The sequence below is a fragment of the Prunus mume genome, linkage group LG3 (genome assembly GCF_029339155.1).
Source record: "Prunus mume cultivar Tortuosa linkage group LG3, ASM2933915v1, whole genome shotgun sequence".
Classification (NCBI taxonomy): Eukaryota; Viridiplantae; Streptophyta; class Magnoliopsida; order Rosales; family Rosaceae; genus Prunus; species Prunus mume.
This window is the reverse complement of record NC_142700.1, coordinates 17,318,415-17,339,023: the sequence shown is the minus strand read 5'-3', so window position 1 is coordinate 17,339,023 and position 20,609 is coordinate 17,318,415. Positions and strand designations below refer to the sequence as shown.

Sequence of the window (20,609 nt, the reverse complement as noted above, 5' to 3'; positions counted from 1 at the left end):
TATAATAAAATAATATGATATTTGACGTTTTAAATGCACTTCAAATTTTTACAGTGTCGAATTGCCACTTAAGTCAAATTCAAATTTAAGGTGAACTAAAATTTGAAGTTTCAAGATTGTTAGCTCAAGGGTGATTATCATTTTTAAACGAAAATTATAATTGCTCCATGAAGCTACGATTGGAAAATTTTATGGAAAAATAATTCAACTAAAGCACAAATCCTCAAGGACTAAAGATGATGGATCTTCCTCATCAACAAAAAATAAAATAAAATGATAGATCTTGAACCTCCAAGGAATAAAAATATATATAATTTATTTCATTCACAGATAAGTTTTATTCTTTGGAACTATAATAACAGAGACAAATGTTTTAGCCTGCACTTGGTCCCAAGTCTTCCCCTAACGGAAAATGACATTACAAATAAGGAGCCTGCCTGCCAAATCTTGTACAATCTAAACCCCCGGGAAAACTCAAATATGAGTTGAAATCATATACTGCAGCAAATACTGAGATGCTCAAGAAGAGCAATGCTCCTTCGACTTATACACTTCGAAGCAACCGTAGTTCATGATACTTCTGAGAGATGTTTTCACCCATTAGCCATATGGATTTCTGAAATTCTTCAAGAGTTCCGGAATATCATAACCCAGCATTTCATCAACGGCTTCTATCATTTTAGGCTTCAACTTCTCGAATTTGTCAATGTTGTAACCACTCAAGATGTCCCGGAAGTGGTCAACATCCGGGAAATCTCCTGGAGGTAGATGGAACTCCCTCTGAACCTGTACAGTAACTTAAGTGTGAGCATGTAGAGTAGGGCCTGCACATACACAGGGGAGCGAGGGAATACTACCTTTCCAAATTCATCTTCCAAATTATCAATAAGCCTCTGTTGAGTCTTAGCTTTCCCCAACATAGCAGGCATCTCCTTCTTTAAATGGCTAATTATGTAAGCGTGTATCTTGGCAGCTCGGGCACGCTTCACAAATTCATTGATCTGTGAAAAATAATTGTCATCAAAATTCCGTTCAAAAGGCATCTGCAAGAATTATTTGGTTGCTAAAAAAAAATGAAAAATGGGGCTCAACATAAGCTACAGCTATTAAATTGCACCCCTACAGTAAGCTTATTTAAAATTTGCAAATAAATTAACCTCAGTGCAACTTGATAAAGAAATGTCACGCTAAGTAAATATCACAAACTCACCCTGCGATCACAAGACTTCTTTGGAATATCCTTTAAATCAGCAAGAAGATCCTCCTGTTCCTTTTCAAAGAGTTCTTTCCCAACCGGACCAGTAGCAGCCTCATTTACAGGTTTGTCATTGAATGAGCTGCAAAAGATAAATTAGTTTGCAACGACTGAAAACAGGAATTTGCTAGGAAACATTGGAATCTATTATAAACCATAGGAATATTTCCATGGAATTAATGCCTGTAAGGATGGAGAGGCTACCCAATATAAACTCGCATGACCTCAGGAGTATTAAGAACCTTCCCAAGTGACCACATCAAAGCTCCATAAACCCTCATCAACTGAATACCATGAATAAAGAATGATTTGATCGCAACATCCAATGACCTAATTAAATGCCTAAAAGAACATGTAGAAGAAAAATCATCAACAGATCCATATCTTGCATATACTTACTTGTTGGGTGTCAATTTGATCTGCCTTGTTCAGAACAACACGAATTTTATCGTCGTGACCATGTAAAGAAGAAATCACGCGCTTGAATTCATCACTAACATCAAGTTTGTGAGGATCAAACAAAAGTAGAATAAGGTCGCACTTTGCAGCAAACCACGAAGTTACCCCAGTAAAATCGTAGGCTCGTTGCGTCCGCTGCTTCTCTCCAGATAAAACGCCAGGAGTATCCACAAAAGTAATGTGTTCTAGCAGCTTGGATATAAAAAGGAGTAAGCTTTGGTGTTTCAAAGGAAAATTTGGAAAAATTCAAGGTGATTGTGAAAGATAACTCACAGAATGTGGCATTTGAGAGCACTCAAACTTTGACAAGAATGCTGTTCCAAATTTTGTGAGACCACTGAATGGCATGTCAGCTTGAACGGCAATAGTATTCCCAGGAACACTTCTTCCATCAGGCCCTGACTACATGGAAGCAGAATTAACTAGTTAAACAATATTAAATTCAGAAAAATTAACAGAAAAAGAAAAACAATTTTAATGGAATTTGGAAAATTTGTATTCGCTACAAATGTGAGGAAACCAAATCTCAGGATCTTCTCTGAAACATCAATTTCTGTACTAGTGACAGCCAAAAAGCTACTAGTTTCGTTTCTTGAAATTCACATGTACAACTGCTAAGCCTCAAGTAAGCACTTTCAAGAAATGCAAGAAATTTGTTTTATTGAACAGTGGCCAGAAACACAAAATGTCCCTCAGCTTCTCTCTCCTTCAAATTCCTAGAAGTAGGTAGAAAAAAAATTCCGAGAACTCGGCTAATAATACGCTAGTACTCTATCCAGACTCTTGACATACTGCCAAGCTGCTCAGCAATCTGCTTTCCATTTCTGAACTCATGACCACAGACTATTTCCACCAATAGAAACCAGACCCAAAAACAGACTTTTTTCTCTTCTGAAAAATCAAAATACCAGCCTTGATATGCAGGGAAAAATGCAAAATGCTATTTCCTGACAGTAAAACTTAACAATTTCACACTTAAAAATGAAAGTGTACAATCAGATACAAGAAAAGCAAGCATAATAAATCACCTTTTCTCACGCACACAGGGGAGGGAGGTACCAATTAATATTATCACTAAACTATCAATAGCTAATAGAACACTCAGAAAGCTAATAAAATAGTAGTTTCTAACATTGCTACTGAGCCCCTATACAGCCTTATTATATATTTATGTCTTTTAAACTTAAATGCAACCATATAAACATTTAGTTTAACTTTTAGTCGCTAAGTAATTCAAGACTGCTAATGACAACACGAAAGGAGATAAATTTGTAATTACCATAACAACAACAAATCTATCTGTTGTAGGCTCCGGACCAATGTGAGCTCCTGTCAAAAGGCAAATGAGATAAGAGATGAAATATATCAAAAAACTTTCTATGCAAGACACAAACAATTATGAAAAGATACACTTGCACAGAGGATAACTTGCCTGGATAACTACTTTTGAGCAAATGTTTAATGAATGTTGTTTTCCCAGTGGAGTATTGACCCAATAGCATAACCATGGGTTTGGCATCAAAATCACTATTTGTCTGAAAATTACGCAAATAAACATCAATTGATAACTATAGCATGCCATAATTAGATAAAAGTTCCAGAGCATCCAAGAAAAAAAATGAAATTAAACTAAGAGTGCCTGGGCATTAAATCTGATGAAAGAACTAGAAGAAACGCATACTGCTCACTCACCAGTAATGGGGATACAAAATCGTTAAACCGGTAAGTAACTTCTAAGGGCTTCAGCTTCTGAACATACAGTCTCTTCAACCCATCAATAATTGATGTTACAGAAGAAAGTGGTACCTAAAATATGCCAAAAGAATTTTGTTTAAGTTGTTAAACACAGTGCATAACCCATGTCTATCCAACACTATAGCAAATGGCAATCTGTATGCACAGGAAAATTTTGAATCAACTCTACAATCAAAACATTACTCTCCAACCATGTTCTGCTTGTTCAAAATCGTCTGTTGTGAGCAGCATTTTCTTCATGTAAATTTATAATTTTATATCATATATAAAAATAAAATAAAAAAGCACTACTAAAACTGAACCATGTAAGCTTCTCTCCTTTACTTTTTCACTAGTAACATAGCCTCTTCTAGCAATTATTGTGAACGTAAAGTCATAATTGACTCAAAACTTTCGCATGTCCATTGGAAAACTCAACCTGATAAAAACATAAGTATTTCTACACTCAACAAGTATAATCACTCAGAGAGACTAGAATACCAAGTCAAAAATGTACATGGAAGCAATAATATCATAAATTACCCAGGCATTATGAAAAAGTAAACTTGATTTATCAAAATAAGACAATTCAAATTAGTACATAATAGAGAGAAGTTTAGGTGCAAAAACATTTACCAGGACTCTGAAAATCCTCCTTTCTGAGTATCAAGAAAGCAAAACATTGATTGCCCCAAAAATAAGAAACAAATACCTTTTTTGATGATTTTGAAGAAAACCAAAGCGCTGAAGGTGATTGCTCCACCACCGCAGTACCTGCATGACTGCTTATTAGTAAATGCACAGCAAAACCAAAAGTAGCAATACGCATCTCATAGTTAGGTCGGGAAACTCCTCACCATTTGGTTCGTTTTCATTTGTCTTGTGCAATTGCTTTTTCTTCTGAATAAATAAATAAGTAAACTAAGTCAGCCATTTTGGCCAGATAAAAGCAATCAATTTATTATAAAGAACTACATAAAAAAATGAGAGTAAAAGAATAAGAAAGGTACAAATAGCTATATACCGCTAATAATGCATCCAAACCTTCCATAACAGGAGGATTGAGATTTTCCAAGTCAACTGAAACACAGGATAGCATTTCAAAGTTTAGGTTAACTGATTGTGCCAAACAACATTTCAATTTTTATTTTTTTTAAAAACAGCCATGCACTACTCATTTTTATTAACAAACAGACAGTTCAAGCTGTCAACTAATACATGAGATTCTACCACTCCAAGCATGCCTTACGGAACAAAGTCAAACTAAAGAAACCCACCATTGCTATTCAATAAATCATGTGAAATATCATGTCCACCTTGTGCAAGAGAAACTAGCTACAAAGGAAAGGCAATAACACGTCAGATTCCTATAAATCAAAATGTACGAGTTTTGGTATCCAGGAAAAAAAAAGGAATTATAACAGTTAATAAAACAACCTGCATAGCGGCAACGAACTCACTGAAACCAAGATATCCCTGCCTCTTTGAATCAGCAATCGCCCATACCTTAGGAAAAGGAAAGCGCTTAGTAAGAAAAAGCCTCTGTAAAGAATGATGGAAGCCTCTAAAAATGATATTTGACAAATGTAAACCCAAAATTCAAGTTACAAAATTTAACCCCGAAAAAGAATGAAGAGGGGGGTTTTGTGGTCCTTAACAAATGTAACATAACAGTTGGCATAGATCATAATCGTAAGCTTGAACTTAGCAAAGTAATCTAATATGAAAAACTTGAGGCCAACTTCAATGGATCTACTTGTGTATTGTGTCACAAAACCTTTTGTATTGCTAAAAGGAAAAAGAAACCCACAATCCTAACAAATTGTATTTTGACAGAGAATAATCTAATGCATTAACTCAGTTAACAACACTAACCTATTTGTGAAACATAAATTCATCAAATACCAATGGTGTCAAATTAAAGCAGAAATAACACTTTGAGGGAAAAGAAAACACTTGTTTGATAAATAAAACACTAAATAAATAAATAAACGCAATATAACCTGCTTGAGATCTTGCCGATTCAGATTGGACATGCCGAAAAACTTTATAGCATCATTCCCCGTAATGCGGCCATCACTGTCTGAACAAAACCACAGGAAAAAAAACTCAATACACAGTTGCTCAATTTTCTCGGGAACCAAACGAAAACTAAGAAAACAGTAGTTTTCATGGTAAATAATGCGAAGAAAACGTGTAGTGTAATTTACTACGAACCTGAATCAGCGAAGCGAAACCATTCCTGATAGATTTTCTGGTGCTCTTTGGAGCACGAACTGATCGGAACCGATGAAATTTCCATATTCGTACACAATCTGATCCAGGTGGTTTTTTGGATTTTGATTCAAATTTTTGAAAAGATAAACACTCCTGGAGGTTCTGTTTGTTTCTCTTTCCCAGGGGGTTAAATCTCAACGGCACGACGTCGTTTTTGTGTCGGGTTGCCTTGACATGACGTTTACTTTAATGGGGTCTTTAGAGAGTCCGCCGTTAATCGACGGCGTGTCAACTTCATTTTCGTAGCTGTATATATCACAACTAGCACGCGAAAAATAGAGAGAGATTTGGGGACTGGTTGTTCTCCTCCCTAAAAGAAATTAAATATCATACATATAATGCCATGTCACGTGGTGTCATGTCACGTGGTGTTATTAATCAATATGTTATAACATGAATAGAGGACTACATTTGTATGTTATTAATCTATGATATGGTATTATTAAGCTGTTACTCCGTATGCGTAACATCTAACATGCAGAAAACGTTTTTGAGGTCACTGCATTCGACAGTCACAGGTATACTTCTTCTTTTCTTATTGACCAAAAAAACATAACTATAGGCACCTATATTAAGATGATCAAACAGAATGTGGTTAACTACCACAGCAAGCCAATTATGGCATTAAATTTGGGCGTGTTTGTTAATTAGCAACTGCATTGGTTGTACGTTAAATGTAATTCTTTTTTTTTTGAATGAAGATGAGAAATTAGAGTTGATTTAATGGATGTATTAATTATTTGAACATAATTAGTGACAAATATCTATAACTATGGAGTATCTTCAAGGCGCCGACTTTTCTGAACCCTTTTCAATCTTAAGCTTAAAATACTTGATTTGAAATATTATAAATATTAGTGATTTAGAATATTTCAAATCGAGTGTTACGAGTCGATTCAAGTTTGGAACGTAATTTTACCAAATGTTTAAGTAGGGGAAAAATCCATACACTGAAAAGTAATGGAAAATTGGGATCAATTATATACATCTCCTAAAGGTGCAACCTCCAAAACTCTATCTCTCTCTACACACACACAATGCATCTTAGTATGAACATTAATAAAGCAAGGACCCCAAAAAAAAAAAAACAATCCTACAATTCATGTGGGATTATGAACTGAAATTCCAACTGTTTTTTCCAGCAACCAAAGCAAATATAATATGTTGTTGTGATTATATAGTAAGACTTTGTTATTACTTTTATCACTTGGGCTAGCTATAGGAGCTAATAGTAACTCCATTACTGATTACATTATATCAAGGTTGATGTTAAGGTTAGTCACTCATGAACGACCATTCATGTATTGTGGCGCAAATCAATTGTCAAAAATTGCAACACATCAATAGTCATGATTAGGAATTTTCTGTCAACTTATCTTAATTTCAACTTTCATGAACTTTAATGTAGGGTAAGGGTACACTATGAAAGAAAAAGAACAAATTAATTAAAAAGTACTAAAAGCAAAAGAGAGTGTAAGTGGATAAAAGAGATGTGGAAAATCAAATCCCTATAATATTTGATATTATAGTAATTTTACCATATTTAGCGATGTAATATCCAGTCCTTCACATCATCTGATCAAAATTGAATTGAAATTTGATTGGATACAAACAACCCTAATGCGAGCTACATTTATATGTCTCATTTTCTACATTATGCGACACATGTGAAATGAAAAACTAAAAGTAATGGTCTGATTTTATTTTTTTTTTGGTACAGAGGAGGGCTAAAGCCCCAAACCGAAAAGAAACTAAACAGAAACTAGACGAGGTCTAACAGCACCTCAAACATCAGCAGCTAACATATCACTAAGAAAAGCTGGAGCCTCCAAAAACACATGGAGACCAAGAGCAAAATCACAACTCTTCACATCAACAACTAACATATCACTAAAGTAATGGTCTGATTGGATTCTCTTGATTCTAAACAAATCTGAAACCGCAGCCAAATCAATTCAAGCTCATTCAATCCCACTCATATCAAAATATAGAGAAAATTAAAAAATAACCACAGTAGACAAATACTTCTCATGATGCTTCCTATTTTGCATTCATAATCGATATGTGAACACATATCGAGTGGTTACATGTTCATCTGCAAAATTAAACCTAATAGATTGGGAGTTGACTTGAAATATACAAAAAAGTCATTTGAATGATCTGATGTGACAAAATATTGCTAGGTGCAAAATGAATGTAACATAGGCAGGGGCCCAACCCTGACTAGGTAGGGCGCATGACCCAAGTGTTAAAATATTTTCTTACAACTAGGTAGCCTAGCCCAGCACTTCTAAAGAAAAAAAAAAAAGTTGCTCAGCTCATTATTACTTACTCATTCCAATTTTATTACCCAAGACATAAAATTCCCTTCCTCCTCTTTAGAGCACCTTCACCTCAAAGGGCAAGGGCAAAGCAAAAGTAAGGCAAGGTTTGTCACTATTCACATAAATAGTGACAGCCTTGCATTTTTTGGTTCCACCCCACAGAGCAAAGGCAAATACTATTCACTTTAATTTATTTTCTATTTTTTATAGTTAAACAATTAATTTTGATAAGCTTTTAGGATACCATATGTCAATATTTATTATAAAATTCTCACCTAAAAATTCAAATAACATTTTCGGATTAAATTTTCAAATTAAATTTTCGGATAAGATTTTTGGTTGCCACGTGTCCATAGTTATTATAAAATTCACATATCACCCATCATACAATTGAAATACCTACTCACTCATCATACAAATGAAATACTCCCGATCCTCATAGTCCGACACAATCGAGTACAAGGATGACTCAATCATGGGTGGAGGCGGTTCCACCGGATCACAACGTGGGGGAGTATTTTCCTTCGGAGGACGTAATAATGCCATTATTTTCGACACGGAACGCACCACTGGAACCGATTATGGACATTGTTCACTTGAGGAGTCATGTGTAATGGTTTTCCTCTTTTTTGTTTTGCCTTGAATAATCTATTAAAAAAATGAAATTGGAAATGCAAGAAATATATAATAAAAAATGACATTAAATTGAATAAAACAACAATGAATTTTTTTTTTTATAACCTCATCGCCATGATTTTGACCTTTTCGAACGTTTGTCCATGACCCTTCGGCTTCAATGGAAGAGGCCATTTGTATTTTTATACAAATGGAATTTTGTAGTAGAAAATTTGGTGTGAAAAGTGAATTTGTAATAAAGTGAATGGTAGGTATTTATAGAAAAAATTTCTAGAATTTCTTGATATTTTTTAGATATTTTTTAAGCCAAAAATTGGACAGCCGTTGGATTGGGCAAGATTTTTTGATCGAAGGCTTGGAGAAGCCACGTGGCTTGTAGCCATTGGGCTATATGGGCAGTAGGTCAACGCCGGGCAACAGTCCATTTTGCTGTGGGCTTGCACAGGCATGGTGGGTCCCATGCCTTGCCCAGCCTGGGTTTTCTACTGGAGTTTGAAATCGGGCTTGGGAGGCTATTGCCAAGGCAAGGCCCTAGCGCTGGAGGTGTTCTTACAGGCCCGTGACTCTCTAGCCCAACTCTCTTCTTTTCTCTTTTTTCATTTTCTTTCTCCTCTCTCTTCTTACTGTACTCTTATTTTTATTGTGATTGTTTCTAAATTTTAATTCATGGATTTAAAAATGAGAGGTTTTTGTTTATAAATAAAAATAACTATTATTAGAGGTTTTTTTAAAACTAATATTTGGGGGGTGTATCCAATTCTAACTTTTAAAGACTTTTTTTAAGTGAGTGAATTTCCTAGAGTTGACAGATTCTTTAATGACTTTAACATACTTTATAAAGTGAAGTGATAAACTTTCATATACTTTTGTCATAGAGTTTTATAGACTTTTAAATACTTATTTTTATATTTATTTTATGAATAGCATTTATCTTTTAATATGTTGAATTAACTAGTCGGCATACATGGAACAAAAAATTAGGAAAAAAAAAACAATTGGATACATGAATTACGTAAAAGCAAAGAATAGTTCTCCTTAACATTAGAAAATGATAAAAATGACAAAGTACAATTATAAAATGACAAAGCACATTTGAAAATGTACCATAAGGAAATAATTGGCGTTCAGCTAGCCATGATTCAGTTTTTTTTTTTTTAAAAAAAAAAGCTTAGCCATTATTCTTTTTTTCATAGTGAGCTTAGCCATGATTCATTTCAATGACGGTGAATAAACCATAATACAAGATGGGATACCAAAGTAAAGCCCTAACCATGAAGAAAAAAGATCTCTCTGCTTGCTGCTTGATATAATGAGGGAAGAAATAATTGGAGACGTTTTGTTTTATATCTTCCCAATACTTTCATAACGTCTGGTGCAAATTAGCAAGACTTTTGGTAGTAAGAATTAGCTTTAAAAGTATTGAAAATTCGTTTATTTAACAAAGTTTTTAAAAGTCATTAACATTTCGGATACCTCAAAACTTTTAAATACTCTTTAAAACTCACAATTGAATACAACTAAACTTTTAAAGACTATTTAAATGTCACAATTGAATACCTTCAGACTTTTAAACTCATTAAAATTCAATAAAAGTTAGAATTGGATACACCCCCATCTAGAGATCAATGGGTGCTACTATCTATTAAGTTCTTTGTTTTTAATAGAAGTTGTGTTATTGTTAAGTTATTAGTATCTATAATTTATTGGTTGATATGCTTGTTATGTACCGTTTGGAAAATGTCATAAAAATAAAGTATACTTTGTTAAAATTTCAATTAAAAATTGGAAAAATTGGCTTAGTCATTTTTGAATCATGGGTTCGTGACTAATGTGACACATTATCTAATTAATTTACTTACATATATAGAACTCATGATCCATATTGCCTACTGACATACGCTTTAGCATCCTGAATATATAAACAGTGGCTCTAGTTCCCTTTTAATTTAAAAACCACCAAACAGGTAAAAAAAAAAAAAAAAAAAAAAGGGCATAGGGGACAGCTTCATTGGTGCACTTAGCAACTCAAAATCCATCCTTAACTCTACAGAAAAAAGAAAAAGAAAAAAGAAAAGAAAAGAATAATCCAAATCAAAACGTAAACATAAATAATGAAACAACGGTCTCATAATGCAAGGGTTGGTTGGAAAGGTGATAGTTTTGTAATTTATTTATATTATTTGGGGAAAAGTTGAGCAATGCTCCCTATAGGTCATGTTCCAATTTTCCCTTTGAACTTCCAATTTGGTTCTAACACTCCTAGAACTTTCAATTTGTGTTGATCCCCTCCTACCATTAGTTATGTCCGTTAATCCATCAAATTGAGGGTCATTTTAGTACCTTTCAGTTCAAACTTGTTTTAACCCACCTTCACTATGTAGTAGGGGTCAGATTTTGCCTCAAATTGGAACCGAATTTGGTATTATTTATCCCGTTCAGTTTGGTTCGGTTTTAACAAAAAAAATTATAAAACTTGTCCAATTCGGGTTGAACCAGCTTCAGTTTTGAACTGGATTATTATTATTTTTTTAATACAAATTTCAACTGATTTTTTTTTTTTTGGCTTGAAAATTAACAAATTATCCAATTTCATACAAAAAGAAATATTGAGGCTAGAAAAGAGAGATGTTTTGAAATTGAACTTGGGTAAATATTAGTTATGAGATTAAATATAGCATTGGATATAAATAAATATTAAAATTATATATTTTTTAATTTGGCCCGGTTCAATTTGTTGGGGTATAGAATCGGAACAGGAACTGGTTAGAACCGATTCGGTTCGATTTTTTGAATTGGGTTTGACTTTTTGGGTAAACAATTTTTTTTTAGTTTTTTCCAGTCATGTTTGGTTCGGTTGATCGGTTCTTTGATTTCGATGCCCACCCCTACCATGTATGACTCAAGCCTCCCACCTGATTTCAGGGTTTGAGGTTGAGAAAATTGGAATCAATGCTTGGTTAAAAGGCTACAAAACTAAGGTAATTTGTGCATTCATTTATAATGGGCATCATTAGGAAAATCAACATTTGCATCCATATACTTTGTTGAGATGACTAGTCATATAGGCCAAATCAGCATTTGCATCCATATACTTTGTCGAGATGACTAGTCCTATAGGCCAATATTTCCAGCACGAGATTTTTAACCAAGGCATGTGATTTTGCTTATTATAAGTCTAATCATTGGATGCCAAGTGTCCTTTTGACCAACCAAAATGGTTGGGGCTGGTTTGGACTCATCAACACTCTTATTTACATTTTTCAAATGGTTTAGAGAGAGAGAGAGAGAGAGAGAGAGAGAGAGAGAGAGAGTTCGTGAGAGATGGTGCATAAATTAGGTTTTGATTTTTGGGAGAAGAGTTCATGGGTTCTGTTGAGGCCCAAAGTCCACGGTTGGGCCCAAATAAGTTTTTGGCCCAATACGATCTTGTATTAAGAAAAGTCACATATCGGAGTACACGAAGGCTCATCATATACAAGTAATAGCCCACGTGCCATGCTAAATAAGTAATTTGCCATGCCAAGGGCTGAAATAATATTATAAAATACAAGCCCATGCTAAACTAAGCACCGTGTCCCTCTTCAAGGACGATGAAATTGAAGCGCGCCAAGCGACATGCCACGTAAGGAATTATTATTCAGACCCAAACACGCTACAAGCCTAAGTAAGCCACTCAAATGCCCTGGCTTGCTTGAGTGAGTTGTGGTATGGATGGTAATAAATTGTCATGAGGCCTATTGATGGACTAAGAAGTGGAGGTTCCGGTTGCTTGAGCAACCCAAGCTCATTTCTTAGGCCCAAACATATGGATGAGTACAAAAAGGGAAAATAGTCCAACCAAAAGCCCAGTCAAAATGGCCCACTAAAACTAACCCAAATAGCCCAATATTTGATAGGGGTGGCCCATTTGTTTAAGGGGCTGATTTCCTATCCTAGAAAATAAAGGTAGCAAACAACTAAAAAACCTCATCTATTGGCTGAAGGATAAAGCCATAAAGAAGCCATGGAGATCACGTTGGTTGATGAGAAGGAAGAAACAAGTTTCAAGCAAAAGAAACATGCAAGGACCCAAGGGAATATTAGCATGTAAGCTGCCAGGAAGAGAAGCACCATTCGGACCAAGCATGTGCATCAATTGAGTCCCCACTGTGCAGCTGCGGGAAAGGAGAGCCTTGAGCTCCCAAAACCCCTGATTTTGTGCAAAGGAACAGAGAAGATTTCACCAAAAAAGATGATTGAAGGGATGAAGGGAGAAAGGAAGGGAAAGACTTGACAAAATGGGAAGGAAACCATTAGGGTTTCTTGGAAAATGTTAGCTTTCAGCGACTATAAATTAGGGCCTCTTCTACCCAACAAAAATCATCCACAACTAGAGAGCAAGCTTCCTCTCATACTTGCAAAAACCAGAAATTTCGTGCACTGTTCATCTTCCTCCATTTTCTTCTTCTGACAACTGCTAGAAGAACATAGTTCTTCCATTTTCTCTTCCTAGCCACATATGCTTGTAAACCTCTTCTTCCTCACCTTAAACACTCTCATTTCTCCCTAGGAAGCCATATTTCCTTTTTGGTGCTCAACTCATGCTAATTTTGCTCCCATGCCACAAGCTCCCCATGCCAAGCTCAAAAGTTTATCTGTAAGCATGCAAAAATTACCTGTAAGTTTCCATTGTTTTGGTGGTGAAGGTAACCAAAATACTTCCTAAGGCTCTGCTGCCCTTTCAAGTATTTTGGGGCTTAATTTTCGAACTCGGACACAGGGGATATTTTCTTGATTTGCTTCTTACCAGTCCATTTGTAGCTGCTAAAAGAAAAATGCCCCTACAGGTTCTTGAATTCCTTTTGGGCTTTCATTGAAATTTCATTTCTCAAACTTTCTTTTAGTGATACAAAGTTTTAATCTCTTATCACTTTCATTTTCACAATTTTGGAAAACTTAGTTTTTTCTTTTGTTTGTTTGAGAGTGTTTATGGCATAGAAATGGGATTTCAAGATTTCATTTTGAAAGCTACTTCTTTTTAAGAAAATCTGACCATGGCTTTTAATCTCTCATCTCTTTCATTTACACCATTTTGGAAAACTTGGTTTTCTCTTTGGTTTGTTTGAGAGTGTTCATGGCTTTTGAAATGAGGTTTTCAAATAATTTTTGAAATCTGTTTATGTGTTTGAAATCTACTTCACTCATTGAGAATTTTTTAGAGTAAAACTTTTACTTTGCATGCTGTATTTGATGAGGTTTGAGTTTTCACTATGAGATTTTGAAATTTATACTTTGAAATATGATGTGTTTTTAAAATCTGCATATGAGTTCAGTTATGACTAGTCATCTTCTTGAGTCTTCATCTAGGTTATTATGACTAGTCATCTTCTTTAGTCTAGATCAGATTCTTGGTTGATTTCTTCATGAGTATGGTTTCTTGAAGGAATTGACCCTTTCATTTCAGAATCTATATTTCATTCATTGGTGACAATCCGGAGCTGAGTTGCTGTGCCATGGGGTAAAAAAGCTGATATACTAGATGCCATTTCCACGAAGCACAAGCTACTACCTCAACTAAGTTTGGAGAAGAAGGTTGCACAGGGAGGTAGTGCTCATTTCCTAAATAGACCTAGGATTGTTTGAGCTTGTGATTACTTTTCTGTAAGAATCTTCTTAACTTGCCTGGTTGGAGTGATGACCCATAGTTTTTCCCAATTGTGGGTTTCAGGGTGAACATTTATGGTGTGCTGTTCTTGATTTTATGACTAGCCATACTATATATATTATCTCTGAAATGTTGATGAATGTTGACACACCTTTCACTCTAGTTGTTGCTAGTACAAGGGATGCCTAGATTGATGGATCCTTCGGAGTGTCTAGGTTGTCACGTAGTTACCTTTTAGGCTTGCAGGTTCTTATATTTGATTTGTGATGAATTTGTGTTGAGCTTGTTTATTTATAGGTCTATGATTAGTAATTGACCAGTCATATTGTTATTAGGAACAATTAATCATTGTTGTCTTATTAGATCTGTTCATTGGGGTTTTAATTTACCCCCTTCACTTAAGTACCAATTTCACATACTCATGCACAAATGCAATCTTACGAGTAGCTTCAATGAGGTATTCCCGACTTTGAAATTTTTTTTTTTGGTCAAAGAGAGCATTTTGTTACTTTTATCAGTGGTTAACAAAAAAAAAAAAAAAGTGAGCTACCAAAACAAGAAAAAATCTGGGATACCAAAGCACACAATAGAATATTGGCATTTGAGTTGAGACCATAAAAAAGAAAAAAATATATCATCACAACAAATATACAACGACGGTTAAAAGCCGTTGTAGTTTGATACACCAAAAGATGGCGGTCGATTTAACGACGGTTTTTAAAGCATCACAACGACGGTGAATTACCATCGTGTATTTCATTTTTTGTAGTTGTGGGGTGATTCACTGACAATCTACAATTATGAATAATGTTTATGATTCACTGCCTATCACATATTAGTTAAGACGGAATATATATATATATATATATATATATATATATTTATACAGTCTCCTTCTATTGAGGGATCTTTTAAATAATTTTATTTGAGAGATGTCCTTTAAGGTACCCTACAATTTTTTTCTCAATAATCCAAACCATCTATTTTTTAAGTCTTCATTCATAGATCATCCTTACAAAAAATTAGACAAATCGGAAACCTTTTCGACATCCAATTGTGTCTTGCAAAATCAACGAACGCGGTGCTTCAAGATAGTACTAAAATTTCAATAACTCAATTGAGTGGTCATATGATATCGGATTCAAGTAATTTTTTGTAGAGATGATCTTTCAATGAATATCTACAAAATAGACGGTTTGGATGAGTGAAATACAATCCGGAGTGGACCCTACAAGGGGTGTCCCTCAAATAAGTTTAATTGAGGGATCCCTCAATGGAAGCTCTCTGTATATGTATATATAACTGGAGTATATAAATCATTGCAACTGCATTGGTTGTACGATAACGGTAGAGTTGAATTAATGAATGTATTAATTATTTAAACATGATTAGTGATAAATATCTATAACTAGAGAGTATCTTCAAGCTATTGACTTCTCTGAAGCATTTTCAATATTAAGCTTGAAATACTTGATTCGAAATATTCTAAATATTAGTGATTTAGAATATTTCAAATTGAGTGTTACAATTGATTCAAATTTGGAACCTATTTTTGTCAATTCTTTTAATGCATATATAATTGAATCAAACCAAACTAATCAATCAAAATGCCCAGCTTAATTACAAAAATTTACAAAATCACTATAAGTAAGGGGGAAATCCATACACTGAAAAGTAATGGAAAATTGGGATCAATTATACATCTCCTAAATGCAACTTTCAAAATTATATACCTATCTCTCTCAATGTATCTTAGTATGAACTTAAATTCCAACTGTTTTTCCCAGCAACCAAAGAATGAGTGATAGCTCAAGCATAAAGATAGTGTGGAGTGTAGTCCTGTCGAATGTAAATCCGTATATTGTAATACCAGCTCTATTATTCTCAAGATACGTCACTGCAAGTTGCAACAACCAATATTTAATAATAATATCATCAAATTAAGTGATACAAATACCAATGTGCAAAATATAATATGTTGTTGTAATTATATAGTAAGACTCTGTTATTACTTTTATCACTTGGGATAGTTATAAGAGCTAATAGTGACTCTAGTGTTGATTACGTTATATCGAGGATGATGTTAAGGTCAGTCACTCACGAATGTCCATTAATGTATTTTGGTGTAAATCAATCGTCAAGAATTGCAACACATCATAAATAGTCATGATTAGGAATTCCACCTGTGAGCGACTGATTATAGAACTACTAGCAAAAAATTTATCATGAATGGCAAGAGTTGATGATGATATATATATATATATATATATATATATATGTGCTAACTAAAATTAGGTTGAGTTACCTAGAGCTTGTCTTTTTTGATAGGAGATAGTACTATATGAATATGATGGGTCCAACTTAGCATTTTCCAATTCATCTTGATCATCACTTGCCAGATCGCTGTCTGATTCTCCGCTACTACTGGCAACCGGAAACACTCTCCCATTGGCGGCGATCGGATTAGTCGTTGGAGAATCTCCTTCGTTTGCATCAAACGAGTCTAGAGTGGCGCAAACATGCCACTTGGTAGCGAGACATGTGACTGATTGGGCCTTGTGTGTGATTTTAGTTGCACTGCGTAGTAAGATGAGGACCCCTGTGACTAAAGTTATGGAGCTTAACTGTACCAAAAGATGAAACATCATTATTGAGGTTATAAATTTTACTGAATATAATGAGTTTTTTTGCCTAAAAAACTGTTAACGTCTAAATATAGCTCAACTACAATACTATAAAAATGACATATTGCACCAAGAACATGCATGATACACCGTTGTTCATTCAAGTCGAGTTAAATATCCGATTTTTCACTATATATAAAGTGTTTAGGGCAGTGTGGTGGATTCTTACTCCCCCATCCCCCAAACCCCCCAAATCGCACTCCAGAATCGAATCCCAATGAGGTTTCTTTCCTCCAATGTAACAAAAAAAAAATCAGGGGTAGTTCTAGTCCAAGGGCTGTCCCAGGCTCTACCCTAGGGAAGGTTTTGGGGAATAATTAAACAACTTTGAGTTCAATCCAACAACTTTGAACAAGTAATGTAACAGGGGCGGAACTAGCCCAAGGGGTTGTCCTAGGCTGTAGCCTAAGGAAGGTTTTGGGGAAAAAAATAATTAAACATATGTAGCCTAATATTTTAAACTAAAAGTAAATAAAAAATATAGAATTGCATATCTTTACCACACCAATAAGCACAGTCAAAGGTCTTCCACATTTGTATTTGGTGTCAAAGTTTATCCCAAACATCAATTTTTATCATTTTCCATTAACGTATCTCCAAAAGTGAAGCATTTTTCTAAATAAAATTCCACCATTCGTGAATAATATGGCTCTAGTTCCTTTTTGTTTTTTTTCACTTGTGTTTAGAACTAGCATGATTTATATGATTTAATTTATACTTTTATTTCTAGAAAAATTATAGAAATTGTTAGTTAAAAAAAAATTATAATTAGATTTTAAGCTAATAACTTTAGCTAGCCCACCCATTAAAAAATTTATGATTCCGCCCTTAAATGTAACCCGTCACAGAATGCAAAAGAAGGCATACCGCAAGTTCACCAGATCTGTAGACATCAAGATTGGCAGTGGCACCGGACCTGGTTGTGATGAGCAGCAAAGCAAATTGGCTCCCTGTGACCAGAATCAGCGACCACAATATGAACCCACGGTATCTGTGGCTTATGATGGTGAGGTGCCTTCTGATCCTAAGGTGCTCAGACAACACTGACCCCACATCAGATTCCACTTGGAACACGGTGGCAAAGTCCTGTAACCGTAGGATCTGGAGGTAGCAGATGAGACGGAACAGTACGCAAACGAGGAAAAACACGGTCGTACGATAGAGCCAGGAGCACAGCTCCAGTGAGCATGCTATTGCGGCACTCATGTAAACATTACCTAGAAAAGGGATCTGTGTGGCTTCGGATGCGTACCACCATATCTTATATGCACTCTCCGCAGCAAAGCATGGCATGACAAAGATGCATAGAAGCTTCAATGATCTCTACACAGGAAAAAAAATTAAAATTAAAATCAAAACCAAAATATTTATTATTTACAGAGGGATGGAGGAATTGAAACTCACATTGAGCTGTTCTGTGTATTCCCTCCTCACCGTCTCGCTCTCATTATAAAGCTTATCAAAAAACAAGAACCTCCGGAGCCCAAACTTCCGGACAAACCACGAGAGGCACAAAAACGACACCGTCGCGACGCTGCTCAAGGACAATTGCACCACACAATCGTAAGGCCTCTTGTGCTTTCCATCGCAAGTGGCACAGGCGAACACAAAATGAGATATGGCTGGAACAAGGATCCCAAACAGAATGAAAATGCTCCATGAAATACATGCTCTCCATGCATTAGATTGGTCCACGCACATCCACCATATGTAGGATCTAAAGCTCTTTAGCTCGTCTTGTTTGTGGGAAACGCAGCGTCCTAACCGGTTTCGGTTTAACAAGGCCTCCCTGCCATCGTTTCTCATGGTGGGTTTCGGTTGATTTTGGGTTTGGGGTTGAATTTGTGTTCTTGTTTGAGAAGAACATGTTTGGTTTGAGAGTTTTGTGTTATAAATAGAAAGGGTTTGTAGAGAAATGTGGAAACTTGCAACAGCTTGTGTTTTGTGACTTGTGAGTGTATTGACAATATGAAGTATATATTGCAAAAATATTTATGGTCAGGAATTTGGAAATTTTGAATCTGACTCAAAAAGTGTTGAGTAATCTGATGTATAATTTTACTACCTGAAAATTAGATAGTTAAATTCAAGAAATAAACTTGCAAGCACACAAGGTTAATGCAATATAGCCAAGGCAAGTACAAGGTCATTCCCACAGAGACTGAATAAATTCTCAAGTTGTTGTGAATTATAAACTAATTTAAATCCTAAATTACTCTAGACACCCTAATTAATAAACTTAAAACTAATGACTCAACTAAAACTTAATAGAGGAGTTTTGAAAGTTGGTTTTGAAAGATTTTCTTTAAAAGAACGTTGAAAACAAGAAAATTAAAAGACGAGATAACGAAGAAAAACGTGAACTAAATAAGTTTGTGAAAGATTTTAAAGAAGCTTACCAAGACAACAATTTCACCACAATTCCTCTTATCCAAACCTTAGCATGCATACTATCAAAATTCCCAAGTTATGTTAATGATTAGTTCTCCAAAATTATGATTAACTCTTTTCACAGCAATTAACCACTTCTTCTTACACGCAATTTATCCTTGGCATGAGGCATAAACATTAACATATAAAAAGACCTTAGGTTCAATGAGAACTTCACACAATCACACAAACCCCTAAGAGATGGTGTTTACCTTAGGCGCATTCATGAATTTAATCACAAGAAGCAAAACTCATATCAGGCATGGCGTATACCCTAACACGCATCAATTACTTATCCAAAAACCTAGATGGTAGCTAAGCATCAAGATCATTAGTTAAGAAAATAAGCACAGTGATTAAATTTCAACAACATGGAAATTCTAATAGCATGACATAACTAAGCTTTGAATAATAAGAAAAGGGTTACATTGTGTCTTAGTAAAAGAAAATTAGCTACTCATAATCATGGTAACAAAGCAAAAATAAAACATGGAGAAAGAGATAAGAAAAACCCTTAGAGTTTAGAGGCACAGTCGCTCTTCCTTGCTCCACCATTGGAGTCTAAAATTTCTGGTCTATCTCTACTTTCTATATTATTATTTTTGGGCAACGATTTTGTGCCTTGGAGACTTTTATCTAACTGTGATCATGCTCATAGCAGAGTTTGAGCTTGTGTATTGGGGTCCGTATCTTGGAATCTTGTAGATCGTCAATATTTGCGTGTAGGAAGGCTATAAAGGCTTTAAAACGACGTCTTTAACGTGCTTTACCATACCAGACTTGCTTTCTTACTCTTAATTTTATTTTTATTTGCCTATAATTTGTTAATTTAATTTACTTCACTGTTAAAGTTTTTTGTTTGTTTATTATTTATATTTAAAGGTTTTGAATTTGGATTTTACGAAGAAAAAAAAAACATATTTTTAATAACAATCTATGCACAGAGTATAATCATGAATAATGGTCCGGGACGAGGCGGTACTTGTGTTTTTTCGGCTTACCACCATAAAAGGTTTGAATAAGAAGCTAATCATATTATGGATGCTCTTACATGTCTAAGGAAATAAATAGAGGAAATTTACAGTAGTAATTAAAATGTATTTTGATTTCACAATCATTGTTCAGTCTACTATGTTAATACTCATATCACAACTTAATAACCATGA

The 20,609-nt window shown here is 34.8% G+C and overlaps 2 protein-coding genes across 2 annotated transcripts; both read right to left on the bottom strand.

The window, feature by feature from the left end:
* Window positions 1–283: 283 nt before the first annotated feature.
* EHD1 (EPS15 homology domain 1) lies at window positions 284–5,854 on the bottom strand. Its single transcript, XM_008228775.3, has 16 exons — window positions 5,666–5,854; window positions 5,452–5,531; window positions 4,886–4,954; window positions 4,726–4,783; window positions 4,473–4,528; window positions 4,306–4,348; window positions 4,161–4,222; window positions 3,407–3,520; window positions 3,147–3,249; window positions 2,994–3,043; window positions 1,988–2,116; window positions 1,655–1,906; window positions 1,460–1,539; window positions 1,211–1,337; window positions 858–1,001; window positions 284–786 (listed from the first exon to the last, which is right to left on the bottom strand). Exons 1-16 carry the CDS (start codon window positions 5,748–5,750, stop codon window positions 601–603), a joined length of 1,638 nt encoding a protein of 545 aa, XP_008226997.2. The 5' UTR covers window positions 5,751–5,854; the 3' UTR covers window positions 284–600.
* Window positions 5,855–15,958: 10,104 nt separating this feature from the next.
* On the bottom strand, window positions 15,959–18,886 carry LOC103326581 (uncharacterized). The gene is made up of 4 exons (XM_008228822.3): window positions 18,418–18,886; window positions 17,881–18,336; window positions 16,635–16,953; window positions 15,959–16,226 (listed from the first exon to the last, which is right to left on the bottom strand). The coding sequence occupies exons 1-4, from the start codon at window positions 18,817–18,819 to the stop codon at window positions 16,093–16,095; spliced, it is 1,311 nt and encodes a 436-aa protein (XP_008227044.2). The 5' UTR covers window positions 18,820–18,886; the 3' UTR covers window positions 15,959–16,092.
* Between the last annotated feature and the right edge of the window lie 1,723 nt (window positions 18,887–20,609).

What these genes read in the sequence shown, in the direction of transcription:
- EHD1 (XM_008228775.3), bottom strand. Translation starts at nt 5,750, where the DNA reads ATGGAAATTTCATCGGTTCCGATCAGTTCGTGCTCCAAAGAGCACCAG. An exon ending in CTTCAAAATCATCAAAAAAG is followed by an intron (nt 3,521 to 4,160) that starts GTATTTGTTTCT and finishes GGCATATTTTAG; the next exon opens with GTACCACTTTCTTCTGTAAC. An exon ending in ATAGATTTGTTGTTGTTATG is followed by an intron (nt 2,117 to 2,993) that starts GTAATTACAAAT and finishes GCTTCCATGTAG; the next exon opens with TCAGGGCCTGATGGAAGAAG.
- LOC103326581 (XM_008228822.3), bottom strand. Translation starts at nt 18,819, where the DNA reads ATGAGAAACGATGGCAGGGAGGCCTTGTTAAACCGAAACCGGTTAGGA. An exon ending in AATACACAGAACAGCTCAAT is followed by an intron (nt 18,337 to 18,417) that starts GTGAGTTTCAAT and finishes TTTCCTGTGTAG; the next exon opens with AGATCATTGAAGCTTCTATG. An exon ending in TCAAAAAAGACAAGCTCTAG is followed by an intron (nt 16,227 to 16,634) that starts GTAACTCAACCT and finishes TGCAACTTGCAG; the next exon opens with TGACGTATCTTGAGAATAAT.